The sequence below is a fragment of the Coregonus clupeaformis genome, chromosome 7, assembly GCF_020615455.1.
Source record: "Coregonus clupeaformis isolate EN_2021a chromosome 7, ASM2061545v1, whole genome shotgun sequence".
NCBI classification, from domain to species: domain Eukaryota; kingdom Metazoa; phylum Chordata; class Actinopteri; order Salmoniformes; family Salmonidae; genus Coregonus; species Coregonus clupeaformis.
In genome coordinates, this window is record NC_059198.1 from 31134542 (window position 1) to 31158296 (window position 23755).

Here is a 23755-nt window from a genome sequence, read left to right on the forward strand (position 1 = left end):
TCTGCTGCTTCACATCTGTGAAAGCTAAGTCACAAAGGAGAGGAGAAGGCAGATGTTAGTACGGGAGTGTGGGGGGCCTGGAGGGGAGCTAGCGCTCCGAGGAGAAAGGGGCCACAGGGTTTTACACATGGAGTCAGGGACAGACAGGGTAGGGTAGTGTTATTGTTGGGGTGGAGACGGGAGGTGAGTGGGGCAGAGGGGAGAGCTAGGCTAGCTTGAGGGAAGGAAAGGATTGGGAGGGAGGGAGGACCATGGAGCTGGGGAGGAATTGATGGCAGAAACCTTGGGGGAGGGACAGTAACGCTCACACACACACAGAGATCCACTTTTAGCAGAGCCAATGTATGTTTTACTATTTATGGGGACCAATGGTTTTTGTTAGCTGAATTAGCCAGATTTTGTTCCATGTTCCCTTGGGACTAAAGTTTTGAAATGGAATGTCTGGCTCACTGAAACGTAGACCACATTTTATGATTGTCTTTTTGTAAGGCAATTAGAATAGACACATTTATACAGGCACATCAAATGGTACTTTTACACTTTCCTACCATCACTGTTGGTGCAGATACAGCACAACCATGTTGGCACAACGGTCTACCTGCAGCGCACAGTGAGAATGAATAGGCCTATTTGTATTTACCCTCTGCAAGTTTTTGGATGAACTGTTATTGCCATTGCTGTGAGAGCTGAGAGCGGAAGTTGATTTCAGATTGGTGTACACGTGTAACACAAGCACATCTGGAGTGCGTTATTGCCCTAGGGGTCCAGGAATGAAGGAGACTCCACAGACTGTTATGTAATGATGTCAGGGGTCTTCTTCTTCTTCTTCTTCTTCTTCTTCCATCTCCTCACCATTAACAGACACATCTGACCCAGATTTGATTGACTCTAAGACATTGACACTGACTGTCGTCCCTTGAACTACCACTGTCTATAGTACCGGTATGTCTATGTCAAGGAAGGAAGGGAGGGAGGAAGGAAGGGAGGGAGGAAGGAAGGAAATAAGGAAGGAAGGAAGGCTCATGCTTCACATACTGTCTGTTGTCTGCCCCTCTTTCTTTCCCTCTTTCTCAATTTTTAAGTGCAAAGAAAAATCGAAATGTTCAAGAAAAACATTATTTGTAGCTCAATATGCTTTCATTCAGACTATTGATTCACCTTTCAACTGCAAGCTACTCAACCTTTATCATCTCTTTCTCTGTACCTCTCTTTTTCCGCAATGTCAACACTACTCCTAATTTTAATAGAAGAAACTGCACAACGTTCCAAAAACTTTCAGCTGTGAAAACATAATTGTCCCACAAATGTAATGTGTTGAAGGGAGGAGAACTGATAAATCACATATCAAACCATGTTTTAAACTACGTCAATATGCTTTTTGTTTCATTCACTATCCTTCGATTTATTCCAGGCCTACAAGAATAAATTGTACAAAAACACCAGATAAATTATTTCAATTTTGGGATATATTAATGGTGAGATTCCAAATTAAATTATTCAGTTGACATGACCCACAGCTCTTGACCTGTGACCTTCCCTGCAAGTGGTCACATGTTTATACAGTTTGTTCTGACACACCTGGGCCTTAACCACTGACCCCTAGTTGACCTCTCATTTTCTCACCTCATAAAAACCTCCATAACCCTCTCTAGACTTGCTCCTTGTCTTTACTCAACTTAATTGCCCACCAATAACCAGAAGCTAGAGGCTGCATCCCAAATGTAGTGGACTATATAAGGAACAGGGTACCATTTGTGACGTAGTCAGAACTAATTCTTTTTATGAGGTGGCAAACATTATTTGATCTTGTGTCTGTGTGTTTGTTCTTTGGAGTGTCTACCTAAACATGGACATCAATGCAGTAGTTCATATGGTTGTGGCATTCAACAAACTTGAGTAAGAGTTTTGCTGAAATATAAAGATTTGTTTCTGTTTCATATCTAGGACTATGGATTATGAATGTATGTTTACCTACGAGTAGCCTTCTCTTGTCCAAGATCCCCTGACATCCCAAAGTAATAACCTGTGGTTCAATGGGTTACAGTTTGAAATGACCCCCCTGTCAATCATAAGATGATGTGCATGCAAAGAGCAAATAACAGGCTGCACAAGAACTCACTACTGCAATGGTCCATGTTACAAAGTGGCTCAGTGACTCATGTTTGCATTTAAATGTGAAAAAAAACAACAGTCAGCATGTTCTTCACAAAGAGGGCAACTGATGCTACTAAGACAGATGTCTGTGTCAGGGGAGAAGCTCCAGGTGGTATCTGTTTTTAAGTACGTTGGCATCATACTTGATTCCAACCTCTCTTTCAAAAAGCAGGTGAAAAAGGTAACTCAAATATCAAAATTCAACCTAGCTAATTTCCGATACATACGAAATTGTTTGACTACACTTAGTACTTTTGTCAAACAGAAAACCCATGGCAGCAGATCCACAAGGTCTGCCATGAGAAGTGACTGTATAATTCCCTTAATGAAGGAAAAGCACCTTTAGTCAAACTGCTTTCCCTGTGAGTTTCCCATGTCTGGAACACACTACCATCAGACTGCACCACCTATCGCACGTTCACAAAAAAACAGAAAGACATGTATAAAGAACAATCAGACTTGTGAACATAATCCTTAGCTATGTATTGCCGCTTTCCATGTTATCTGTTGTCTATAGCTTGTTTGTTGCTTTTGTGCTATTCCTCTGTCTGTCTGAATGCTACGTGTTGCTTGTCATATGTTGCTCTGCATGTGCTCACTGCTCATTGTTTGTCTGTATTGTAATTGTTTTTAATAACCTGCCCAGGGACTGCGGTTGAAAATTAGCCGGCTGGCTAAAACCGGCACTTTTACTGAAACGTTGATTAATGTGCACTGTCACTGTAAAAATAAACTAATTAAAGTAAAGTAAAGTAAAGTAAAAGTCTGTATATAATGCCAGGCATAAGAAGGTACATGAGAAACATCTAATTTTATATGGCTTTTATTTCAAGTCCACCACACAATCTGGAATGAATGGGAAATTAAATGGAACTTCGGAACACTATCCACATTTGTCCCTGGTTATCCCGATTGCCTCAAATACAAGTGATTCCATATGTTCCCTCCCTCTCATTTAGGCTTGTCTGTATCTTGGTAATGATTACAGTGTCGTCGCCCCTTTCCTCCGGGCTCTGTTTCTAATCCACACAAATAAAGAGGACAGACACACTCGACTTGGCCCCACATCCTTCGATTCCAGGGTGGACCCGTTCCAAGACAAGCTCAGCTTTTGTAGAATTACTGTTTTTTCATTTCCCTTTCTCTTTCTCTCTCTCTCCCTCTCTCTCTTTCTCTCTCTCTCTCCCTTTCTCTCCCTCTCCCTCTCCCTCTCTCTCTCTCTCTCCCTTTCTTTCTCTCTCTCTCTCCCTTTCTCTCTCTCTCTCTCTCTCTCTCTCTCTCCTTTCTCTCTCTCTCTCTCTCTCTCTCTCTCTCTCTCTCTCTCTCTCTCTCTCTCTCTCTCTCTCTCTCTCTCTCTCTCTCTCTCTCTCTCTCTCGCTCTCTCTCTCTCTCTTATTGTAGCTTCATCACCCATTTGAGCACAAACTGAGGAGGAGGGCGACAGGCAGACAGGCAGGCAGGCAGGCAGGCAGGCAGGGGATCCTCAAACAGACAGAGACTCACACGAGACATAACCAAGCAGGCGCTCCGTTGTCCGGGCACTTATTCTCTGCAGATGGAGGTACCAGTCTTATACAAGTGCAATGTTAGGACTTATGGCTGAAGAAAATATCAATGGATAATTCAATGGAGAATTCAGTGGAGAATTCAGTGGAGAATTCAGTGGAGAATTCAATGGAGAATTCTTCCTGAATTCATATGGTGAACAGATGGAAAATGATACAAACTCTACAGAAAAAAAGGTAGTAAGACAACTTATATGGCAGCCAAGTTCACAGTGACCTTCTGCTTTCGAGATTGATGTGGGAGTCTTATTTAGTTACGACTTTCAGTTGTCTTGTATCTCTATTCATTTGATCACTTGATACCACCTCTTGTCTTATCATTTCTCTTTGAATACATTCATTCTTCTTAGTTATAGAGAAGTCGTAGCATAATACACGGGAGTATGAACACTTTTTGTGAGCTGAAAAGGTCAGGGAATCCACTGTTGATTTACCAGTGGTGTGAACTCTTCAAAGATGTCATACCATATAGGCTCTGTGGTGTTGGCTTGTCATAACAGCCTTACGGTTATGGTTATAAAACTGTAGGGCTCCTCCCATTCTAGTCTTTGGAGTTTAAAGGGGCAATCTGCAGTTCAAACAATAACAAAGCAGTGCACCCTAACACTGTTTATGTAAATAGCTGAGGGATGGGGCTGGAGAAATGTAACCACTATAAAATGCATAGACAGAGCTATGGATGCAAGGACTGACAATCCATGAGATCAAAATTATGGTTTTAACCATGTTCTGAGGCATATTCAGTGTTTCTTTACAATTACATTGTTCACAAACATTGAAGAAGAACAAGCTTATATTTTGGGTTTTGGTGTGGTAAGACAGTTGAACTAAGCTCATAAGATATTTGTAAATTATATTCTTCAAGAATCAATGGGTATATATCATTAATCTAAAAGTCAAAAAATGTATGTAACAACTGCAGATTGCCCTTTTAAGGTAAGCTAATCAGTGTTTTAGGTCTGTTTTTGTTTCCTTGGCTGTACATTACAAGGCAGAGTATTTATTGTGTGGTATTTATTCTATTGCCACCTGGTGGTAAAAAGCTGACCCCATACTAAAACTTTAAAGGCCCAGTGCAGACAAAATTCAGTTTTTCCTGTGTTTTGTATCACAACAGCTGATGAAACTAACACTGTAAAAGTGTGAAAAATGTATTAGTGTTATTTCCTGATAGTTGCTGGTTGGAAATACAATCTGCACAGGACCTTCTAAGCAGCAGGTTTGCATGGGTGGGAGCTTTGGCTTTCCATGGTGAAATCACCATGCGGTAAATTGGTTAGTAGACCACTAACAAAGAGAGTTCCAAACGTCTGTGCCAATAACAGCTAGTTTTAAGTTTTCCCCTCCTTACTCAGACCACTACCAGACAATCCTAGCAAAATTGTTGTCAGGAAATGCAGCTCTTACTCGGGTTCTGCTGTGGGGCAGTGGTTCCACAGCCTTTCCTCTACACAGAGCCAGGTTTTCCTGTGTCTACCCTTGTCAATGGCAAGGCTGTGCTCACTGAGCCTGTACTTTGTTTTTGTAACCATGGTTGAATAAAATTTGATTTGGATTTGATTAGAATAGTTTGCCATGGTGTACTGTCCATTTAGGGCCAGATAGCAATGCATTTTGCTTTGTGCTTGTGTTTCCCCATAGGTAATGTAGTTTTGTTTTGACTGTGTTGTAATTTGTTTTATTCTGATTGATTGGATGTTCTGGTCCTGAGGCTTCAGTGTGTTAGTAGAACAGGTTTGTGAACTCAGCCCCAGGACAAGCTGGATGAGGGGACTTTTCTTTGCTCAGCTCTTGGCATTGCAGGGCTTGGTAATGGTATGAGAGGGGGTCACTGTATTTTAGATGTTTCAAAAACTTAATTGCTCTTTTTGAGTTTTTATTATCAGTGGATATTGGCCTAATTCTGCCTTACATGCATTGTTTGTAGATTTCCTCTGGACATGTAGGGGAATCCTACAGAACTCTGCAAGAAGGGTTTCAATGGGGTGATTGTCCCATTGGGTGAAATCTTGTTTTGCAAGTGGACCCCACACCTCGCTGCCATAAAGTGCAATTGGTTCAATGACATATTCAATTAGCTTTAGCCACATTTTAATAGGTATTTAAAATGTGGTATTAGGTATTTCAATTTGAATGAGCTTTTCATCATAGCAATGCCTTGTAACAAGTAAAACAACTTTTTCAAGAGAGCGAATGTCAGCGGTGGCGACATTGTTTCACAGTTAAATGTCAGACCACATACCAATACACACACTCACTCACACACCTGACAGGACATGTTTACACACAAACAGACCTAATTTCACACCCCAACTTTCGTAAGCCACAACCACCCTTAGATCGGTACACAAATACACTCTCAAATCAGAACCCCTTCCCCACACAACTCACAGGCCCACACACACACACGCACACACAAACACGCACACATACACACAAACACATACATACACACCAGTGGAGGCTCCTTAGAGGACGAAAGGGAGGACCATCCTCCTCAGTGAATTTCATTTTTAAAAATGGTAAAACATTTCAAAAGTTATATTTTTTAATAAAACTATACTAAATATATTCATGTCACCAAATAATAGATTAAAACAGATTTGTGTTGCAATTAAAGTCTACAATAGCCTCAACAGAACTCTGTAGGGTAGCACCATCGTGTAGCCGGAGGACAGCTAGCTTCCATCCTCCTCTGGGTACATTGACTTCAATACAAAACCTAGGAGGCTCATAGTCCTCACCCCCTTCCATAGACTTACACAGTAATTGTGACAACTTCTGGAGGATGTCCTCCAACCTATCAGAGCTCTTGCAGCATCAACTGACATGTTGTCCACCCAATCAAAGGATCAGAGAATGAATTTAGTACTGAAAGCATAAGCTACAGCTAGCTAAAACTGCAGTGCATAAAATGTGGTGAGTAGTTGACTCAAAGAGAGAGAAAGACAATAGTTGAACAGTTTTGAACAAATTAATTTATTCCAAAATGAAGAAGCAAGAGAGATAGAGAGAGATTGTCATTGTTTTTTCACTTTCAGTTTCACTTACTTAGCTAGCAAATGCAGCTAGCTAGTTTAGCCTACTCAAACACCCTGCTCAAACAGAGGGATGCTATGTTAGCTAGCTAGCTATGACTATCCAACTCAACATTGGAACACTTCGAATTCAAGGTAAGCTTTTGGTTTTTACAAATGTATTGCCACTGGGGCCCACCGGTGTAAGTTATAAACTGCTTACTGACTGTACACTGTAATGTTACTGCATGATTGTAGCGGGTTAACTAATGCATTAGCTAGTTCTATTAGCTATGTTGACTATGACGTTACTTTAGCTAATATGGTGACAATGATGTAGGCTGTGTGTAGCGGTTATGATATGGTTTGGCTTGGAAAGGTTTTTTCACCTGGTCACATCCAGCTGATGTGTTGTGCATTGAAGACCAAAAGCGAAGGGAAAAGGAGATAGGAGGCGAGCGCATAGATGCGAGAAGGAATACAACGTGGCTGCTATGAAAGTGAACTGTGTTTACACGTGATCATGGGTGTATTCATTCCGTCGATTCTGTTAAAAACTGGTTCTTAAACGGAAGCAAACGGAACAAAACGTGGATAAAAATACCTGAATTTGTCCAATAGAAACTCTCATTTGCACCTGTTGGACTAATGACTACACCCTAGATCAGCTAGAGGCAGGCAAGAGTGTGCAAGGCGGGATTGAATGTGTCACTGTCTGTCAATGTGTCACTGTCTGTCTCTCGACCTGTGTGCACATACGTTGTAAACTTTCATTCATAGGCTAGGTTGTAACAACCTCATGATGGGTATAGGGAAAATGTGCGTATCATGTAGTAGCCTAAACCTATCGCTGTTACATTGAACTGGGTGAATGGAATATGAATGACAGTTACCCACTTCTCTTCTGTCAGAGGATTTATTCAGGTCTTCATTCAAACAAGCTGTCAGTGAACGCATTTAAAAACAAATACAACTAGCAGCACTAACTATCTGAGATAAAGTAACAATGCATTGGCAAACCTGCTGCCTCAATAGTAATACAAGTAATATACAAAATGTATATAAAATATGAATAAGCTACATATTTAGAACTCTACAATACTTTCCATGTAAAAAAAATGTACCTGCATTATCTGAGCCTTGTGTCATAGTTTGCACAAAGAGTAAGTTCAATAGCTTAACTAAAATATAAATTGAGTGACAAATGGTTTGTTCAAATAGACTTGTTGCTGTAGGTATTCTGCAGCTCTTTAATGGTCAAATAGCCACTACAACTGGGTTCCACTGTCATTGAGGAGGATCTGCCTAGAGCAGCTTCTACTGGCCCCGCATTGTAACTGCCACTATGCGCCATGGCAGAGTTTGACTCAGGATTATGAAGGGGGAGTTGGGGGAGACTCAGGGGATGGTGAGGGCCTGGAGGGATACGAGCAGGCAGGGAGACTGGTAGGACAAGAGGAGGGGGTGAATGATGGTCAACTGGAACCACAACCCTTTCCTTCTTACCCTTTCCTTCCTCCATCACCTGGTCCTCCCCCTCTACACCCTCCATGCCGAACCCAGAGTCTGGGCTCTGGGGCTCCCTCTGCAGCCGACAGAGACGCTCTAGGCGTTCATAGGAGGAGGAGGTGATGGTGGCGGAGAGGGAGCTGTGGTCCCCCGTGTAGATGAAGTAGACGGGGCAAGACTCGATGTGGAGGCTGCTGGGGTAGTTGTGGTAGAAGTTGCCGATGTTGGAGAAGTAGGAGGACTGGCCGCTGCTGTTCCAGCCATCAGAGGGGGTGTTGGGGTCAGAGTGTAGGAGGAAGGCCGCGGTGGTGGAGCTGGTGGAGTCGGTGACGTCCCAGACGTCTGTTCCAGACACCTCCACGGGGGAGATGTCCTCGCCGAGCTGGGCGGTGATGAAGGACTCTGGAGAAAACAAGGGGCTCAGCCATTTCTGCATGGGGATGGCCAGAGACACACGTCAGTATACGCAGCACTGTACAGTGTTACAGTTATTGGTGAAATTGAATGTTATGCTGAGACTTAGGCAAAATGACAAAGGATAACTATTTTACTGCATCTACACTGGCAAGTTTAGAAAGTCACAGCAAGATCAGTGAGTGTGTGTGTCTGTGTGCTTATTCGTAAGTCTAAAATGAGTGCATATGTGAGTTTATTGGTGTGTTAATGTGTGCGTGTGGTAGAGAGAGCGTGTCTATGTCTGCATCTAACTGTTACTGCAAGGAATTCAAAACAACAGAGAAACCACACCAAAGAGCCTGTGCTCATGACTAATGTTTCCCTTGGGTTTTTACTGTGGCTGGGCACTTTCCTTTTACTGGCAACTAAAGAGACTGTTCCCAAACTATAAGCATCAAATGTAAGTAAGTAGTAAGTAAAGTTAAATAAGGACATAAATGCGGACATATCCACTCAACCAGGTTCCAGAATATTATATTAGGCCGTCCACTAGGTTTTCATATCAAGAAAACAAGAAAACAATTTTTTCATTCTGTTGCCACGCTAGTGAATAAAGCCACATAAACATAATTGTATTGGTTCAACAGGTTTCAAGTTTAGCAGGAAGTTGGAGTATTTTCCAGGTACCTGAAAGTTTCCACCGTGGACAGAGTTAAGTGGCTGGAAGTACTTGGCAGGGTCAGGCACATACTGGTGTTTCCTGTAGAGCACCAAAACAACATGGATTTTAATAAGCCATCTTGGGTCTGTCCCAGAATTAACTTGACACTACATACCCAAACATACCTAAGGTCCTGACTGCAAATTCTGCTTCATATTGGATTATGTAACCAATGATAAAATCAAGTCGATGTCATCAACATGACACAAGACCAAATTAACTCACTGAGCCAAAGTTCGTAGGTGTCACTCCTGATCTGACCCAACAATCCATACATGCATGCATATAATCCACCTTTACGCATTACTCACCTATTGTTTGTGTGGGTTTTGTAGAAGACTAGCAACATGACAACGATGAGAGTGAAAAACGCACTACTCAACACCAGCCACAAAGTCAGCTCCGGGGACTTCACTGAAACACCAGAGAACGGGAGTACGGTTGGAATATAGGTCTCAGAAATGCTTCTGGATGCATTTAATGCATTTAACACAGGTCATTAACACAATTTTGTAGACCAGCAAATGAGTTTTATTCCTGTATGGGCCACATGAACTTCACTATGCACCGACTGTCAGTTTCTCTGGATAGGATAGAGAGTCGTCTACATGACTGAACATATAGTAGATGTAAGGTTTTAGTTTGTGGCATGGCATCAAACGTACCAAAGGTTGGTGAGACCTCGCCCTCTGATGTCCAGGAGGCAGTTGGGCTCCAGTCACTCCAATGGGTAGAGACGGGTTGGGTCGGCTTGACTCTCACCCTGATGTGATGAATCCCACTCTCCTCCACACCCAGCACCATCAACAGTTCTTGCTTAAGTCTGGTCAAACTCTGGGCTTCCTTACAGAGACAGACAGATAGACAAACATAAGCATAATCACTACAAAGCTACAAGACTGTCTCAAACTATTTAGGCTGAAATCTTGATTTGAGATGAGTGTGTGTAACTCAAATGTACACACATCATGCTTTGATATCTATGGAAGTGAAGAATCAGCCCAAAATCACAGCTCTATACTCAGGCACTGGTATTATGCATGACTACCCACTAATCACATTCACTATAACACATTCAGCAGGAATACTGCGTGTTCAGCCAATACCACACACTTTTACACCCACCCACACAATGTTTTGTCTGTCTCACTCACCCTCCATAGCTGGTCTTCCCTCTTCACCTTCACCTGGAACTCATATTCAAAGATCTTCTTAGACAGCGGACTACCAGCACTCCAGGTGGCATTAGTCCCATTGATGATGACCGGGATACCGGGAGGATGCATCTTAACTGTAAGGAAACAGAGGGAGATGTCACAGTCATCTAATATCATGAAGTGGAAGTATAGAGGAAGCAGTTTGGTGAACTAAGGTCAGGTGATGGGTAACCTTGTCTGAAGACTTAATAATATTGTCATTTAGCAGCTGCTTCCCAAAGCAACGTTTACATTGATAGTGGTACATACATTCAGTATACTCTCGCAGGTACACTAGAGTGGACACTCACTGTGGTTGATAGGTGTGTATTTTAGGAGGTTTACCACCTCAGACCCGTTACACTCCACCTTAATGCTGGGGAGGTGCTCGGCTGAACTGAAATACTGTAGAGAAACACAGTCCGAAAACAGATTGCATGTTTAATAAAGTAAGAACTCTTTGCATCTGTTCTATATTCATGGAGAAGAATTCTAAGGAAAGATAACTTGAATTCTCATTTTCACAAGACGTTTTATGAAAATATATTTCACATGATATATTTAGTTGACTTTTGAAAAATAAAATAGGAATCGATAGATTTATAGAAAACAATGAAAATGATATGTACAATAACATATATATTGAGAATAACATACTGTATATCATTCTGATTCTGATATCAGTAAAAACTTACATGGCTCGCAAAGACAAAACTGCAGCCTCTGAAAGAATGACCTTGCCCCGGCCTATCCAAGGGTTTGAGATCGCAACTACTCTGGCTATACAAAACAAAATAAATGAAAAGTAAAACTCTCCATATTACACAGGGATGCATTTATACCTCAAAACACAATGCTGTCATTTTCTGTATTGCAGTAATAATAAAGACAAACAAAAAATATTCCTTACAAAGGATTGCCAGTATGGTGTTCTCTTGTACCGAGGAGCTGGCAGGCCACGTCTGGATCTATTCCCGAGCTGTTCCACATACAGGTGATGTTGTTGATGTAGTCATTCACACAAAACAGTCCTTGGAGGGAAAGACAGCAAAGGCAAACCAAAAATATTATTACTGTATAGTAACACATCATTTTAAAATCCACAAACTCACCAACTTCACAAATCTGACTTACAATTTTTGGGGAAATAAATTCAATCAATAAATGGTGTTTCTCCACAAGGTGCAAGTACTGTTTGGTTTTCACAGATCTTATCTGAATGAGTAGGCTGAGAGTAACATGAAGTCACTAGTTACCTTGGATGTTGTGAATGAAGCCTGGTGGCACAGAGAGCAGGAACAGCAGGTGAAGCATGGACCACATCATTGCCACCACTGTCTAACTGGAAACCAAAAGATTACATAGATGAAGAAAAGAAGATGAAGAAATTGTCTTGGCCATTACCACCACTGTTTAAATGTAAAACAACGAAGAGGAAAAGGAAAGATGAAGAGGCTTTTATAACAGAGCATGGGCAACACCAGAAACATTTAGACAGTCACAATCCTGAATAACAGTTACATAGAACAGCAGTAGACACATGACCTTGATAAGGGACGTCCTGACTTGATTGTGTACGACATGGAAATCTTTCCGTCACAGGCCCAATACCATTATTACCCACTGTCATCACCTTTGTCAATAGTACATTAAGAGTTTTGGTAGGCACTTAAATGCAGCAGCGGAAGCGATACCTGTACAGAATACACATTCATCCATTGACTGCTGCATACTGCATGACCTAATGTTGAACTCTCAATGAGAAAACCTTTTGTACCTATAGTAATTGTATATGCCTATACTATATTTTGGGGCATATTCGGTTACTGTAACCCAGCTGATAATATATTTAGTTAACACAAAATAAAAGTGTGTATGTGTAATAAAAGTGTGTCATCCTAACTTGAGACTTGTCTATTGTTAGTGGTTTCACAGACACCATACATCTGGCATCTCAAATCAGCGGGAAGTCCATAACACTAATTAAACTACTTCCACCGAAAGTGCAGATGCATGTCATTATAACACACACAGTTAACATAAAGCAAAACTACTCGCTGAGGGACTGCAATACAACAAACACGGAGAGTAAACTTAACCACTTGTCTCCCCTGAATAGGCTTATGTTCTAGTTTGTTTGCACCAATAGACTGCTAAAAAACTAGACCGTCTAAACACTTAGATGATAACAAGAATGATGCAGTGCTAATGACAATTTTGCTATTTTTTTATAAAATTGAAATCTAAGTTGAATCTTACAGAGAGTGCAAAAAATATAGGTACTCTACCTCTTCAGACTTACCCTCTTAGTCAGGGTCGAAGAGTCAGCACAGTCCTCATTCTGTTCTCCTACTTTCTTTGCTCTGTTTTGACTATTTGACTTTTGCAGATGCTCTCTCCTCGCTGTCTCCTTTGTCTCAGGTAGGTCTCTCCCTTTGTGAATGTCTCTCTCTGTGTGTGTCTCTCCCTTTGTGACAGTCTCTCTCTGCGCCTCTATCGCTCTCTCTCTCTGACTCTCTCTCTACCTCTTTCTCTTTCTCCCTCTCGATTGAAGTGCCCAATGACATTTCATGGTGACACACGTAACCACAACCTCTCGCTAAGGCTGACATTTGCCTTTTTCTTGCAGGAAGCCACACAGAACACTGAAGATAGAAAAAAAAAACAGTATAATTACCATTCTCTACAAAGGTGTTTATCAACCCTGGTCCTGTTTTTGCCCTAGCACTCACACACCTGATTCAAATTAAAGGCTTAATGATGAGTTGATTAGCTCAATCAAGTGCATTAGTGCTTGGTCCAAAACAAAAATGTGCAGCCCTTCCTAGGACCAGGATTGAGAAACACTGCTCTAAAACACATACTCTACAAGCAAACCCATTAGGCCCCTGGGCCCCTTCATGTGTTAAGGTATAAATAGTGAATACACCGCATCCTGTTTCAGTCGAGCACCAGTAAAGTAGGCTAGAACAGAGATGCACGTTCACACTGACATGTCGGGTGGTTTCACAAATTGAAGCACCAGATTGGCAGAGTAAAGCCTCGATCACAACAACAGCGTCATTGCATTTTGGTACACCAGATGTACATTCATGTCCAATGGAACAATGCGTTTGCCTTGCAGCATTGCGTTGGAGAGGCAGTTGCAGTGCGTTCTGTGTGGTGCATACGTTGGATTTATCGAACTTATGCGTCAAACTGTATGCGTAGACGTCTTGACAGAAATGGTAGCAGAAGGTGAATGTTGAACTTTTCTTGCACACATATCCAGATGATGCTGCGTACCATTTTGCGCAATGACGCTGTCTGTGTGATCAAGGCATAAGGTGAATACACTACATTTTGACAAATGTTAGAATAATGGTTTTCCAATATACAGTTGAAGTCGGAAGTTTACATACACCTTAGCCAAATACATTTAAACTCAGTTTTTCACAATTCTTGACATTTAATCCTAGTAAAAGTTCCCTGTCTTAGGTCAGTTAGGATCACCACTTTATTTTAAGAATGTGAAATGTCAGAATAATAGTAGAGAGAATGATTTATTTAAGCTTTTATTTCTTTCATCACATTCCCAGTGGGTCAGAAGTTTACATACACTCAATTAGTATTTGGTAGCATTGCCTTTAAATTGTTTAACTTGGGTCAAACGTTTTGGGTAGCCTTCCACAAGCTTCCCACAATAAGTTGGGTGAATTTTGGCCCATTCCTCCTGACAGAGCTGGTGTAACTGAGTCAGGTTTGTAGGCCTCCTTGCTCGCACACACTTTTTCAGTTCTGCCCACAAATGTTCTGTAGGATTGAGGTCAGGGCTTTGTGATGGCCACTCCAATACCTTGACTTTGTTGTCCTTAAGCCATTTTGCCACAACTTTGGAAGTATACTTGGGGTCATTGTCCATTTGGAAGACCCATTTGCAACCAAGCTTTAACTTCCTGACTGATGTCTTGAGATGTTGCTTCAATATATCCACATAATTTTCCTTCCTCATGATGCCATCTATTTTGTGAAGTGCACCAGTCCCTCCTGCAGCAAAGCACACCCACAGCATGATGCTGCCACCCCCGTGCTTCACAGTTGGGATGGTGTTCTTCAGCTTGCAAGCAACCCCCTTTTTCCTCCAAACATAACGATGGTCATTATGGCCAAACAGTTCTATTTTTGTTTCATCAGACCAGAAGACATTTCTCCAAAAAGTACGATCTTTGTCCCCATGTGCAGTTGCAAACCGTAGTCTGGCTTTTTTATGGCGGTTTTGGAGCAGTGGCTTCTTCCTTGCTGAGCGGCCTTTCAGGTTATGTCGATATAGGACTTGTTTTATTGTGGATATAGATGTGTACCTGTTTCCTCCAACATCTTCACAAGGTCCTTTGCTGTTGTTCTGGGATTGATTTGCACTTTTCGCACCAAAGTACGTTAATCTCTAGGAGACAGAACGCGTCTCCTTCCTGAGCGGTATGACGGCTGCGTGGTTCCATGGTGTTTATACTTGTGTACTATTGTTTGTACAGATGAACGTGGTACCTTCAGGCATTTGGAAATTGCTCCCAAGGATGAACCAGACTTGTGGAGGTCTACAATTCTTTTTCTGAGGTCTTGGCTGATTTCTTTTGATTTTCCCATGATGTCAAGCAAAGAGGCACTGAGTTTGAAGGTAGGCCTTGAAATACATCCACAGGTACACCTCCGATTGACTCAAATGATGTCAATTAGCCAGCTTCTAAAGCCAGAAGCTTCTAAAGCCATGACATCATTTTCTGGAATTTTCCAAGTTGTTTAAAGGCACAGTCAACTTAGTGTATGTAAACATCTGACCCACTGGAATTGTGATACAGTGAATTATAAGTGAAATAATCTGTCTGTAAACAATTGTTGGAAAAATTACTTGTGTCATGCACAAAGTAGATGTCCTAACCGACTTGCCAAAACTATAGTTTGTTAACAAGAAATTTGTGGAGTGGTTGAAAAACGAGTTTTAATGACTACAACCTAAGTGTATGTAAACTTCCGACTTCAACTGTAGATCACTCAGGAAAGCAGGTCAGGTCACAAAACGGTTTCAATCGTGTAGTAAATGGATAATGGAGTCAAAAGATCCTTGTGAATGTCAATAAAATGCAGAAGTAGAAATGGCAATAGAAAGATGAACTGAGTTAGTATGACAATGCAAAGGTCATCGGACATCTCATTTTGTAGCCATAAACAGACAGACCTTTTCCTCATAGATGGAGTATTAGTTGTCTGTGGTGTCATGCAGAAGGTCATGGCAGGCACCTGACTGTGTCATCTCCTGCATGATGCCCATTTCCTCTATTGGTGGATTTCTCTCACATACTTACATATTATGTGACTTACAAAACAACATAAAAAATTGATAGATATTTATGTCCCACGGTTACATTACATGCTTTGTATCAATCAACTTAGGGGAATGAATTTGTATTGAAAAGGAAAATCATCCTTTTATCATAGAAACTCATCAAAACATCTACTTGCTACAACATTACAAAATGCATGTTGTAGTAGATGCATAGCACATTGAGATGAGCAGGTCCTGTGAAGTGTATTTGCACATCTTAACTCATGCTTTATCTTTTAGTACAGGAGGGCATTGTGCAACACTCTCTTTATGTAAACGGTGAGAAACAAAGCATTCAATAAACAAAGTGAAATTCAGGCTTGTGTCGCAACAACTGCCTGTTTGTTCACAGAAAGCGAGTGAATGCGTTGTTTGGTGCTTTGGCCATGATGGCATTTTGACACCCCCAGAACTATAGGTTCTAGCTGAGTACTTTTCACTCTGCAGCACGGGTAAAGGGAGGCTTGCAGAAGAATGGCGGGGGGTAGGGTAGGTGACACACATGATGCTTGTTGAAAGGTCAGAGTCCGCTATGGCAGGAAGTTGGTGCGAGGCCTCAGTGTTATGTGTAGTTTGTGTACAGAGGCAATAAGAAAATAAGAAAAACAATCTCCATCTGTAGACCATGGGGGGGGCTGTGGTGTGGTGTGGTGTGCGATGGGAGGAGGTGAGAACAATGTTTTGTAGAGAGAAGGTGTACTAATCATATCGCAGCACCTCTGCGGTTTGCTAACTATAGGCCTTTTTGAGGTCTTGCTCGAAAAGTTGGGTGTTAATGTGCAACATGTCGTTTTTCAGACCCTTGTCCACCCGGTAAAATGAAGCGCCACATGCAAACTAATATTACCTCACGAACGCAATGGTGTTCTCCGTTTTACTCTAGGGCGCCCAGAAGCCGCACAAGACATGTCAGAAGGTAGCCCGGTACCAGTTAAAACATTTAATGGAAGAATATATGGAAGTAGTTTAGTGCCAAAAAAAAAAAGTTAAATATGGACAAAAAATAAATGTAATAATTTCCTGATCTTTCTTATATCTCTCAGATATAGGCCAGACACTTTAAAACAAACGTATTTGTTATTTATTTTTCGACTATGTGTTTGTCCATGAATGAATCTGTTAATCAATGTGTTTCTATGGGCTAATAGCAGTAATGCCAAATTCAATGTTTCATCAATTAATAAAAAAGAAATGAAAAAGATACCTAAAGGGGTCATAACATTCTAAATCAAATAGCTAAATGATCCTTGGTATGACCATCTTAAAACAATTCCATATGTTAGCTTAGTAGAAAGTTTTTTGTAATTACTGTAAGTGGGGCCCGGATTCTATCATTCTAATCAGATTGAAATCATATCCTAACTCCATAATGAGTCTCATTTGGTGTTCAAACATGTATTTTTAGAAATATGATATACAGTGCATTCGGAAACAGCCTTACGTTACAGCCTTATTCTAAAATTGATTAAATTGTTTTTTTCCTTCATCAATCTACACACAATGCCCCATAATGACGAAGTAAAAACTGGTTTTTAGAAATTTTTGCACATTTATAATAAACAAAACAACTGAAATATCACATTCAGACCCTTTACTCAGTACTTTGTTGAAGCACCTTTGGCAGCGATTACAGCCTCGAGTCTTCTTGGGTATGACACTACAAGCTTGGCACACCTGTATTTGGGGAGTTTCTCACATTCTCTCTGCAGATCCTCTCAAGCTCTGTCAGGTTGGATGGGGAGCGTAGCTGCACAGCTATTTTCAGGTCTCTCCAGAGATGTTCGATTGGGTTCAAGTCCGGAATATGGCTGGGCCACTCAAGGACATTCAGACTTGTCCCGAAGCCACTCCTGCATTGTCTTGGCTGTGTGCTTAGGGTCGTTGTCCTGTTGGAAGGTGAACCTTCGCCCCAGTCTGAGGTCCTGAGCGCTCTGGAGCAGGTTTTCATCAAGGATCTCTCTGTACTTTGCTCCATTCATCTTTCCCTCGATCCTGACTAGTCTCACAGTCCCTGCCGCTGAAAAACATTCCCACAGCATGATGCTGCCACCACCATGCTTCACCGTAGAGATGGTGCCAGGTTTCCTCCAGATGTGACACTTGGTATTCAGACCAATGAGTTTAATCTTGGTTTCATCAGATCAGAGAATCTTGTTTCTCATGGTCTGAGAGTCCTTTAGGTGCCTTTTGGCGAACTACAAGCAGGCTGTCATGTGCCTTTTACTGAGGATTGGCTTCCGTCTGGCCACTCTACCATAAAGGCCTGATTGGTAGAGTGCTGCAGAGATTGTTGTCCTTCTGGAAGGTTCTCCCATCTCCACAGAGGAACTCTGGAGCTCTGTCAGAGTGACCATCGGGTTCTTGGTCACCTCCCTGACCAAGCCCTTCTCCCCCGATTGCTCAGTTTGGCCGGGCGGCCAACTCTAGGAAGAGTCTTGGTTGTTCCAAACTTCTTCCATCTAAGAATGATGGAAGCCATTGTGTTCTCGGGGACCTTCAATGCTGCAGACATTTTTTGGTACCCTTCCCCAGATCTGTGCCTCTACACAATCCTGTCTCTGAGCTCTACGGACAATTCCTTTGACCTCATGGCTTGGTTTTTGCTCTGACATGCACTGTCAACTGTGGGACCTTATATAGACAGGTGTGTGCCTTTCCAAATCATGTCCAATCAATTGAATTTACCACAGGTGGACTCCAATCAAGTTGTAGAAACATCTCAAGGATGATCAATGGAAACAGGAGGCACCTGAGTTCAATTTCGATGTCTCATAGCAAAGTGTCTGAATACTTATGTAAATAAGGTATTTATGTTTTTAATTTTTTATACATTTGCAAAAGTTTCTAAAAAACAGTTTTCGCTTTGTCATTATGGGGTATTGTGTGTAGATTGATGAGGACATTTTTTAATTTAAAACATTTTAGAATAAGGCTGTAACGTAACAAAATGTGGAAAATGGTAAGTTGTCTGAATACTTTCCGAATGCACTGTACTTGGTTAACTTTTTTTTTTTTTTGAATAGAGTGAAAAGTCACGGCTGGGCTAATAATGGAAGTGCTTGTGACAACCACAAGTCAAGGGCTGAGCGTAGATGTGGTGCAGAAATCAAGCGCAGGACAACAGAGGCTCTTCAACAGTCTTTAGTGAGGATCAAAACAATACAAAAGACTCACGGCAAAATCCCAGCCGGAGGGCAAGCGAAAAATTACGCACACAGAAAACAGTGCGTAACCCAAACTGCGCACACAGTGCGGACACTCTCTTCAAAACAAAACAGAACGAGAGAGAACAAACTGACGCCTAACTGACACGAAACAATTACACACAACACATGACAAAACCTAAGAGAACTTATAGGGCACATAATCAACACTAACAAAGAACAGGTGTACAAACAGACCAAACCAAACGAACATCGAAACATAGAACGGTGGCAGCTAGTACTCCGGAGACGACGACCGCCGAAGCCTGCCCGAACAAGGAGGAGAAGCAGCCTCGGCCGACACCGTGACACCACATTTACTGAAAATAAGATACAGTGGGGGAAAAAAGTATTTAGTCAGACACCAATTGTGCAAGTTGTCCCACTTAAAAAGATGAGAGAGGCCTGTAATTTTCATCATAGGTACACGTCAACTATTTCTCCAGAAAATCACATTGTAGGATATTTAATGAATTTATTTGCAAATTATGGTGGAAAATAAGTATTTGGTCACCTACAAACAAGCAAGATTTTTGGCTCTCACAGACCTGTAACTTCTTCTTTAAGAGGCTCCTCTGTCCTCCACTCGTTACCTGTATTAATGGCACCTGTTTGAACTTGTTATCAGTATAAAAGACACCTGTCCACAACCTCAAACAGTCACACTCCAAACTCCACTATAGCCAAGACCAAAGAGCTGTCAAAGGACACCAGAAGCAAAATTGTAGACCTGCACCAGGCTGGGAAGACTGAATCTGCAATAGGTAAGCAGCTTGGTTTGAAGAAATCAACTGTGGGAGCAATTATTAGGAAATGGAAGACATACAAGACCACTGATAATCTCCCTCGATCTGGGGCTCCACGCAAGATCTCACCCCGTGGGGTCAAAATGATCACAAGAACGGTGAGCAAAAATCCCAGAACCACACGGGGGGACCTAGTGAATGACCTGCAGAGAGCTGGGACCAAAGTAACGATTAGGTCTGGCTCGACTGCGAGCCAGACCTAATCGCCCAACATCAGTGCTCGACCTCACTAATGCTCTTGTGGCTGAATGGAAGCAAGTCCATGCAGCAATGTTCCAACATCTAGTGGAAAGCCTTCCCAGAAGAGTGGAGGCTCTTATAGCAGCAAAGGGGGTACCAACTCCATATTAATGCCCATGATTTTGGAATGAGATGTTCGACGAGTAGGTGTCCACATACCTTTGGTCATGTAGTGTACTTTTAAAACATTATATTGTAGAAAAAAGTGGAAGGTGGCTTTGAACCAGCAACCTTGCCAGAGATTGAATGTCTGCTAAGCTGTCATCAAGGCAAAGGATGGCTACTTTGAAGAATCTCAAATATAAAATATATTTTGATTTGTTTAACACTTTTTTGGCTACTACATGATTCCATATGTGTTATTTCATTGTTTTGACGTCTTCACCATTATTCTACAATGTAGAAAATATTAAAAAATAAAGACAAACCCTTGAATGAGTAGGTGTGTCCAAACTTTTGACTGGTCCTTTAGATATATAGATAGGTAATTTCCCTAATCTGACACCACAGTCATCAAGAAATATGTAAGAGTAACATGACGGACACTTATACCCAAACATCTCAGTATTCCTTCCACTGGCCTCAGTATGACAGTTTATTTCTTGTTGTTGAGTGAGTAAGTTGAATCAGTATAATTTCAAAAAGCACCTATTTGATCCTCTAAAGCCCCAGTATGGATATTACTATAGTCTCTAGACCAAACACGACAACAAAGAGAGAGATGAGGTTGTGACAAAAAGACAGTTTCTGTGGTTTGTCGTTGAAACCTCGGCAGTGATGCTGCCACTTTACATTAGTCTGCTACTTGTTCATGGTAAAAAGACATCCGAGACAAAAATCCCCTCCAACTGTTGTCATCCTTTGAGCTTTTTTATTCTTTCCAGTTTCATTCATTTCATCAGTTTCTTATTATTGTCATTTGAGCAACTTCAATGATAATATGGTCAGGTGGATTATAGCTACTTGCATGTACATTTGAGATTTGTGCAAATATCTACTTCAATATTACTTCAAAATGTACATGAAGAAAACTTCAAAGCTGCTACTACAACTTTCCAACCTCAAAAGAACCCTTGGTTGATGTGGTAACCACCTAATTGTGGTTTATGTAATCTTCATTTGTTGGGAAAACTGTATTTACATTTTACCGTCTTATCTGAATATCGATAGATGCTATTTTAGGTTGCTGGTTTAACCGACAATCACTTTCAGCGGGTTTCACAAATATGAGTAGATTTTTTGATGACAGCTAAGAATTCATCCCCTCAGAATAAGTGAGGCCTACAATACACAGAAAATCAGATAACTAAGGGATGCTGTTCTGATTTTATTGTGTTAAAAGAGAGATCATGAACTTGTATCTACATTAAAATGTGTTGGAATGTGTTTAGAGGTCAGGAGCTAGTGCGTGGGTTGTTTTTGTACTTCTGAGAGTTTGTGGCAATGGGTGTGTGTGTGTGTGCATGTGCGTGTGCGTGCATGCATGAGCAACCGTGAGCGAGCGTACCAGAAAGGTGTTGTAAGGGCTTGCATGTAGATATATGTGTAAAAAGGGGTGTAAATGATGTGGAGAGTGCATGGGCGCTGCGGTGAGGGTGTGAAATGGCCACTGCACCATGGCCTCATTTAGACCCCTTGTTCTCCATTGCCTTTAGTGCCTTGTTCAACTTCTGGTTCACAATGTTTCTTTCTGTCCATCTCACTATGAAAGAACAAATGAAAGGAGGGAGAATGAAAAGGGAGTTTGGGTTTAAGTGGATGTAGCAAGGATAGTGCTAGTAGTCATATCATTGGTAGTAGTAATCAAATAAGTGGTGTTTATTATTAGCTTATTATCTAGCTATTATTATCCTCCATACCTGAAACCTTATTAATGAGGCGTTTATCATTTATTGCACTCAAAGCATATTATGAATAATGTAGCACTATTTGTATTCATAGTACTACTAGGAGTGGTAATAGTAGTGGTAGTAATAGTTGCTGATATAGCAATAAGTGGCATTAGCAGCAGGTCACTCACCCATGTCATCAGTCCTGCGGCCGTACCAACGCTGGGGGTCTGTAGGAGGAGCGGGCAAGGGGTGACCGATGTAGGACTCTTTTACCAGGGACTTCCACACCAGAGGAGCTCCTGGAAAGAATAGAATAGAATAGAAGCATGGACAGGAAAAGAAAAGAAAAGAACATGACCATTAAACAGAGGAACAGCAATCCTTGACTGTATATGTCACTGCCTGTGCTGATAATCCACTTTGTTATCATACTGAATCAGGGATGCCCAACAATGACCTGGTGCAACACTGACCTGGAAAAATGTTTGTGCGCAGACAGTGTCCCAGGCTGTGGTAGGAGCAGTGGGGATGGACGAAGACTGACCCTGTGTCAGTGTAGTGAGGCAGCAAGAGAGGAGGAACCTCCGGGCATGCTAAAACGCTCACCTTCAACACACACACACACACACAGAGTTGCAAAAATATAATTGAGAGCTCTGTAGTGTGCATAGGTTGTGGTGGAATACCAAGTTTTGGGATATCAACTGAATTATTCCACCCCTCCTACGCTACTGACCTGCGGCTTGTCTCCAACTGTTGTCTCTGGCTGGCCCGTGGAGGTCATTGCCTTGACTAACAAACGAGAGCTGCGAAGAGGATTCTAGGTAATGTAAACAGAGAACAGAACTAAAGAATGCACTGCCTGACCACAAGTGTTCTTGTTCTTGATACAGTCCTGCAGGTTTCCCATGTCAACATTCACTGTCCAGTGTTCCATCAAAAGATGCAGCATTATAAACTCCTTTATAATAAATCTGATGATGCACAAACATTTGGGCAACCATGAGCCATAACAAATCAACATATGATAAATCCATAAATAGAGATTTAAAAAATACGTTGCTAGATTTATAGTAACTGTTTGACAGAGTATTGGCTTTCAATAGGACTATTTGGCACTCAAAAGGTTAATGTGAATGCAACAGAGAATTATCTTGTGCTGCCCTCCCGCGGATAAGATTACATTTGCACAACTGACAGGTGCGTCTACTTTCAAAATCGCTAATTTACAGAATACTGGGACGCTGAATGACTAGGCCTATTTATTCTGTTACACAAGTGTCCGCATTAGCGTTCAAATATATAATCTCACCCTCATTAGGACATAGCCTAAACCAAAGCTCAAACTGAACCGAAGCAGAAAAATGTGACAACCGTATTTTCCTGACATGAATACATTGTAGCTGGGACAGGTGGACTACGATAACCATTGTTGACACGTTTAATTATCACGTGTAAGGGGCATTACATAGAATGTCCGTAAGTGAGAAATTACATTTTATATTATTTTGTGGGAAAAGTTACAACCTAAATATACTTACATCTGTGCTTCGGTTCAGAGCCTCAGTCACTGTGTATTTTTGCGATCCTGCGGCTACCTTACCTCAATAAATCAAGATTTTTCTGATTCCCACGCATTGTGCAATAAGCGTGAGGAGTAACACGTTATCTGGATAATGATGTCATAATTATCCTAAAAGGTAGTTACGTGAAGGGGACTCCGATACAGTGTAGAGCGCATTACCTCAAATTTGAAC

General features: G+C 41.5%; 2 protein-coding genes across 3 annotated transcripts; both read right to left on the bottom strand.

The window, feature by feature from the left end:
- Positions 1-7589: 7589 nt before the first annotated feature.
- LOC121570585 (interleukin-2 receptor subunit beta) lies at positions 7590-13164 on the bottom strand. 2 transcript variants are annotated; one of them, XM_041882053.2, is made up of 10 exons: positions 12847-13164; positions 11815-11900; positions 11469-11589; positions 11254-11338; positions 10870-10963; positions 10517-10653; positions 10028-10205; positions 9674-9776; positions 9329-9401; positions 7590-8675 (listed from the first exon to the last, which is right to left on the bottom strand). In XM_041882053.2, the coding sequence occupies exons 2-10, from the start codon at positions 11882-11884 to the stop codon at positions 7950-7952; spliced, it is 1587 nt and encodes a 528-aa protein (XP_041737987.1). In that variant the 5' UTR covers positions 11885-11900; positions 12847-13164; the 3' UTR covers positions 7590-7949. The 2 variants fall into 2 exon arrangements, with proteins under 2 accessions (XP_041737987.1, XP_041737986.1); XM_041882052.2 differs by having other exon boundaries at positions 7591-8675; positions 12861-13164.
- Positions 13165-20643: 7479 nt separating this feature from the next.
- On the bottom strand, positions 20644-23706 carry LOC121570586 (testis-expressed protein 33). The gene is made up of 5 exons (XM_041882054.2): positions 23540-23706; positions 22735-22818; positions 22472-22604; positions 22187-22297; positions 20644-21868 (listed from the first exon to the last, which is right to left on the bottom strand). Exons 2-5 carry the CDS (start codon positions 22780-22782, stop codon positions 21789-21791), a joined length of 372 nt encoding a protein of 123 aa, XP_041737988.1. The 5' UTR covers positions 22783-22818; positions 23540-23706; the 3' UTR covers positions 20644-21788.
- Positions 23707-23755: the final 49 nt, after the last annotated feature.

Coding starts and splice junctions, on each gene's coding strand:
- LOC121570585 (XM_041882053.2), bottom strand. CDS start 11,884: ATGATGTGGTCCATGCTTCACCTGCTGTTCCTGCTCTCTGTGCCACCA. Junction 9,402..9,673: donor AAAACCCACACAAACAATAG/GTGAGTAATGCG, acceptor GGTGCTCTACAG/GAAACACCAGTATGTGCCTG. Junction 8,676..9,328: donor TCCACGGTGGAAACTTTCAG/GTACCTGGAAAA, acceptor ATCCCCATGCAG/AAATGGCTGAGCCCCTTGTT.
- LOC121570586 (XM_041882054.2), bottom strand. CDS start 22,782: ATGACCTCCACGGGCCAGCCAGAGACAACAGTTGGAGACAAGCCGCAG. Junction 22,605..22,734: donor CAGTTGGAGACAAGCCGCAG/GTCAGTAGCGTA, acceptor TGTGTGTTGAAG/GTGAGCGTTTTAGCATGCCC. Junction 22,298..22,471: donor GCGCACAAACATTTTTCCAG/GTCAGTGTTGCA, acceptor TATTCTTTCCAG/GAGCTCCTCTGGTGTGGAAG.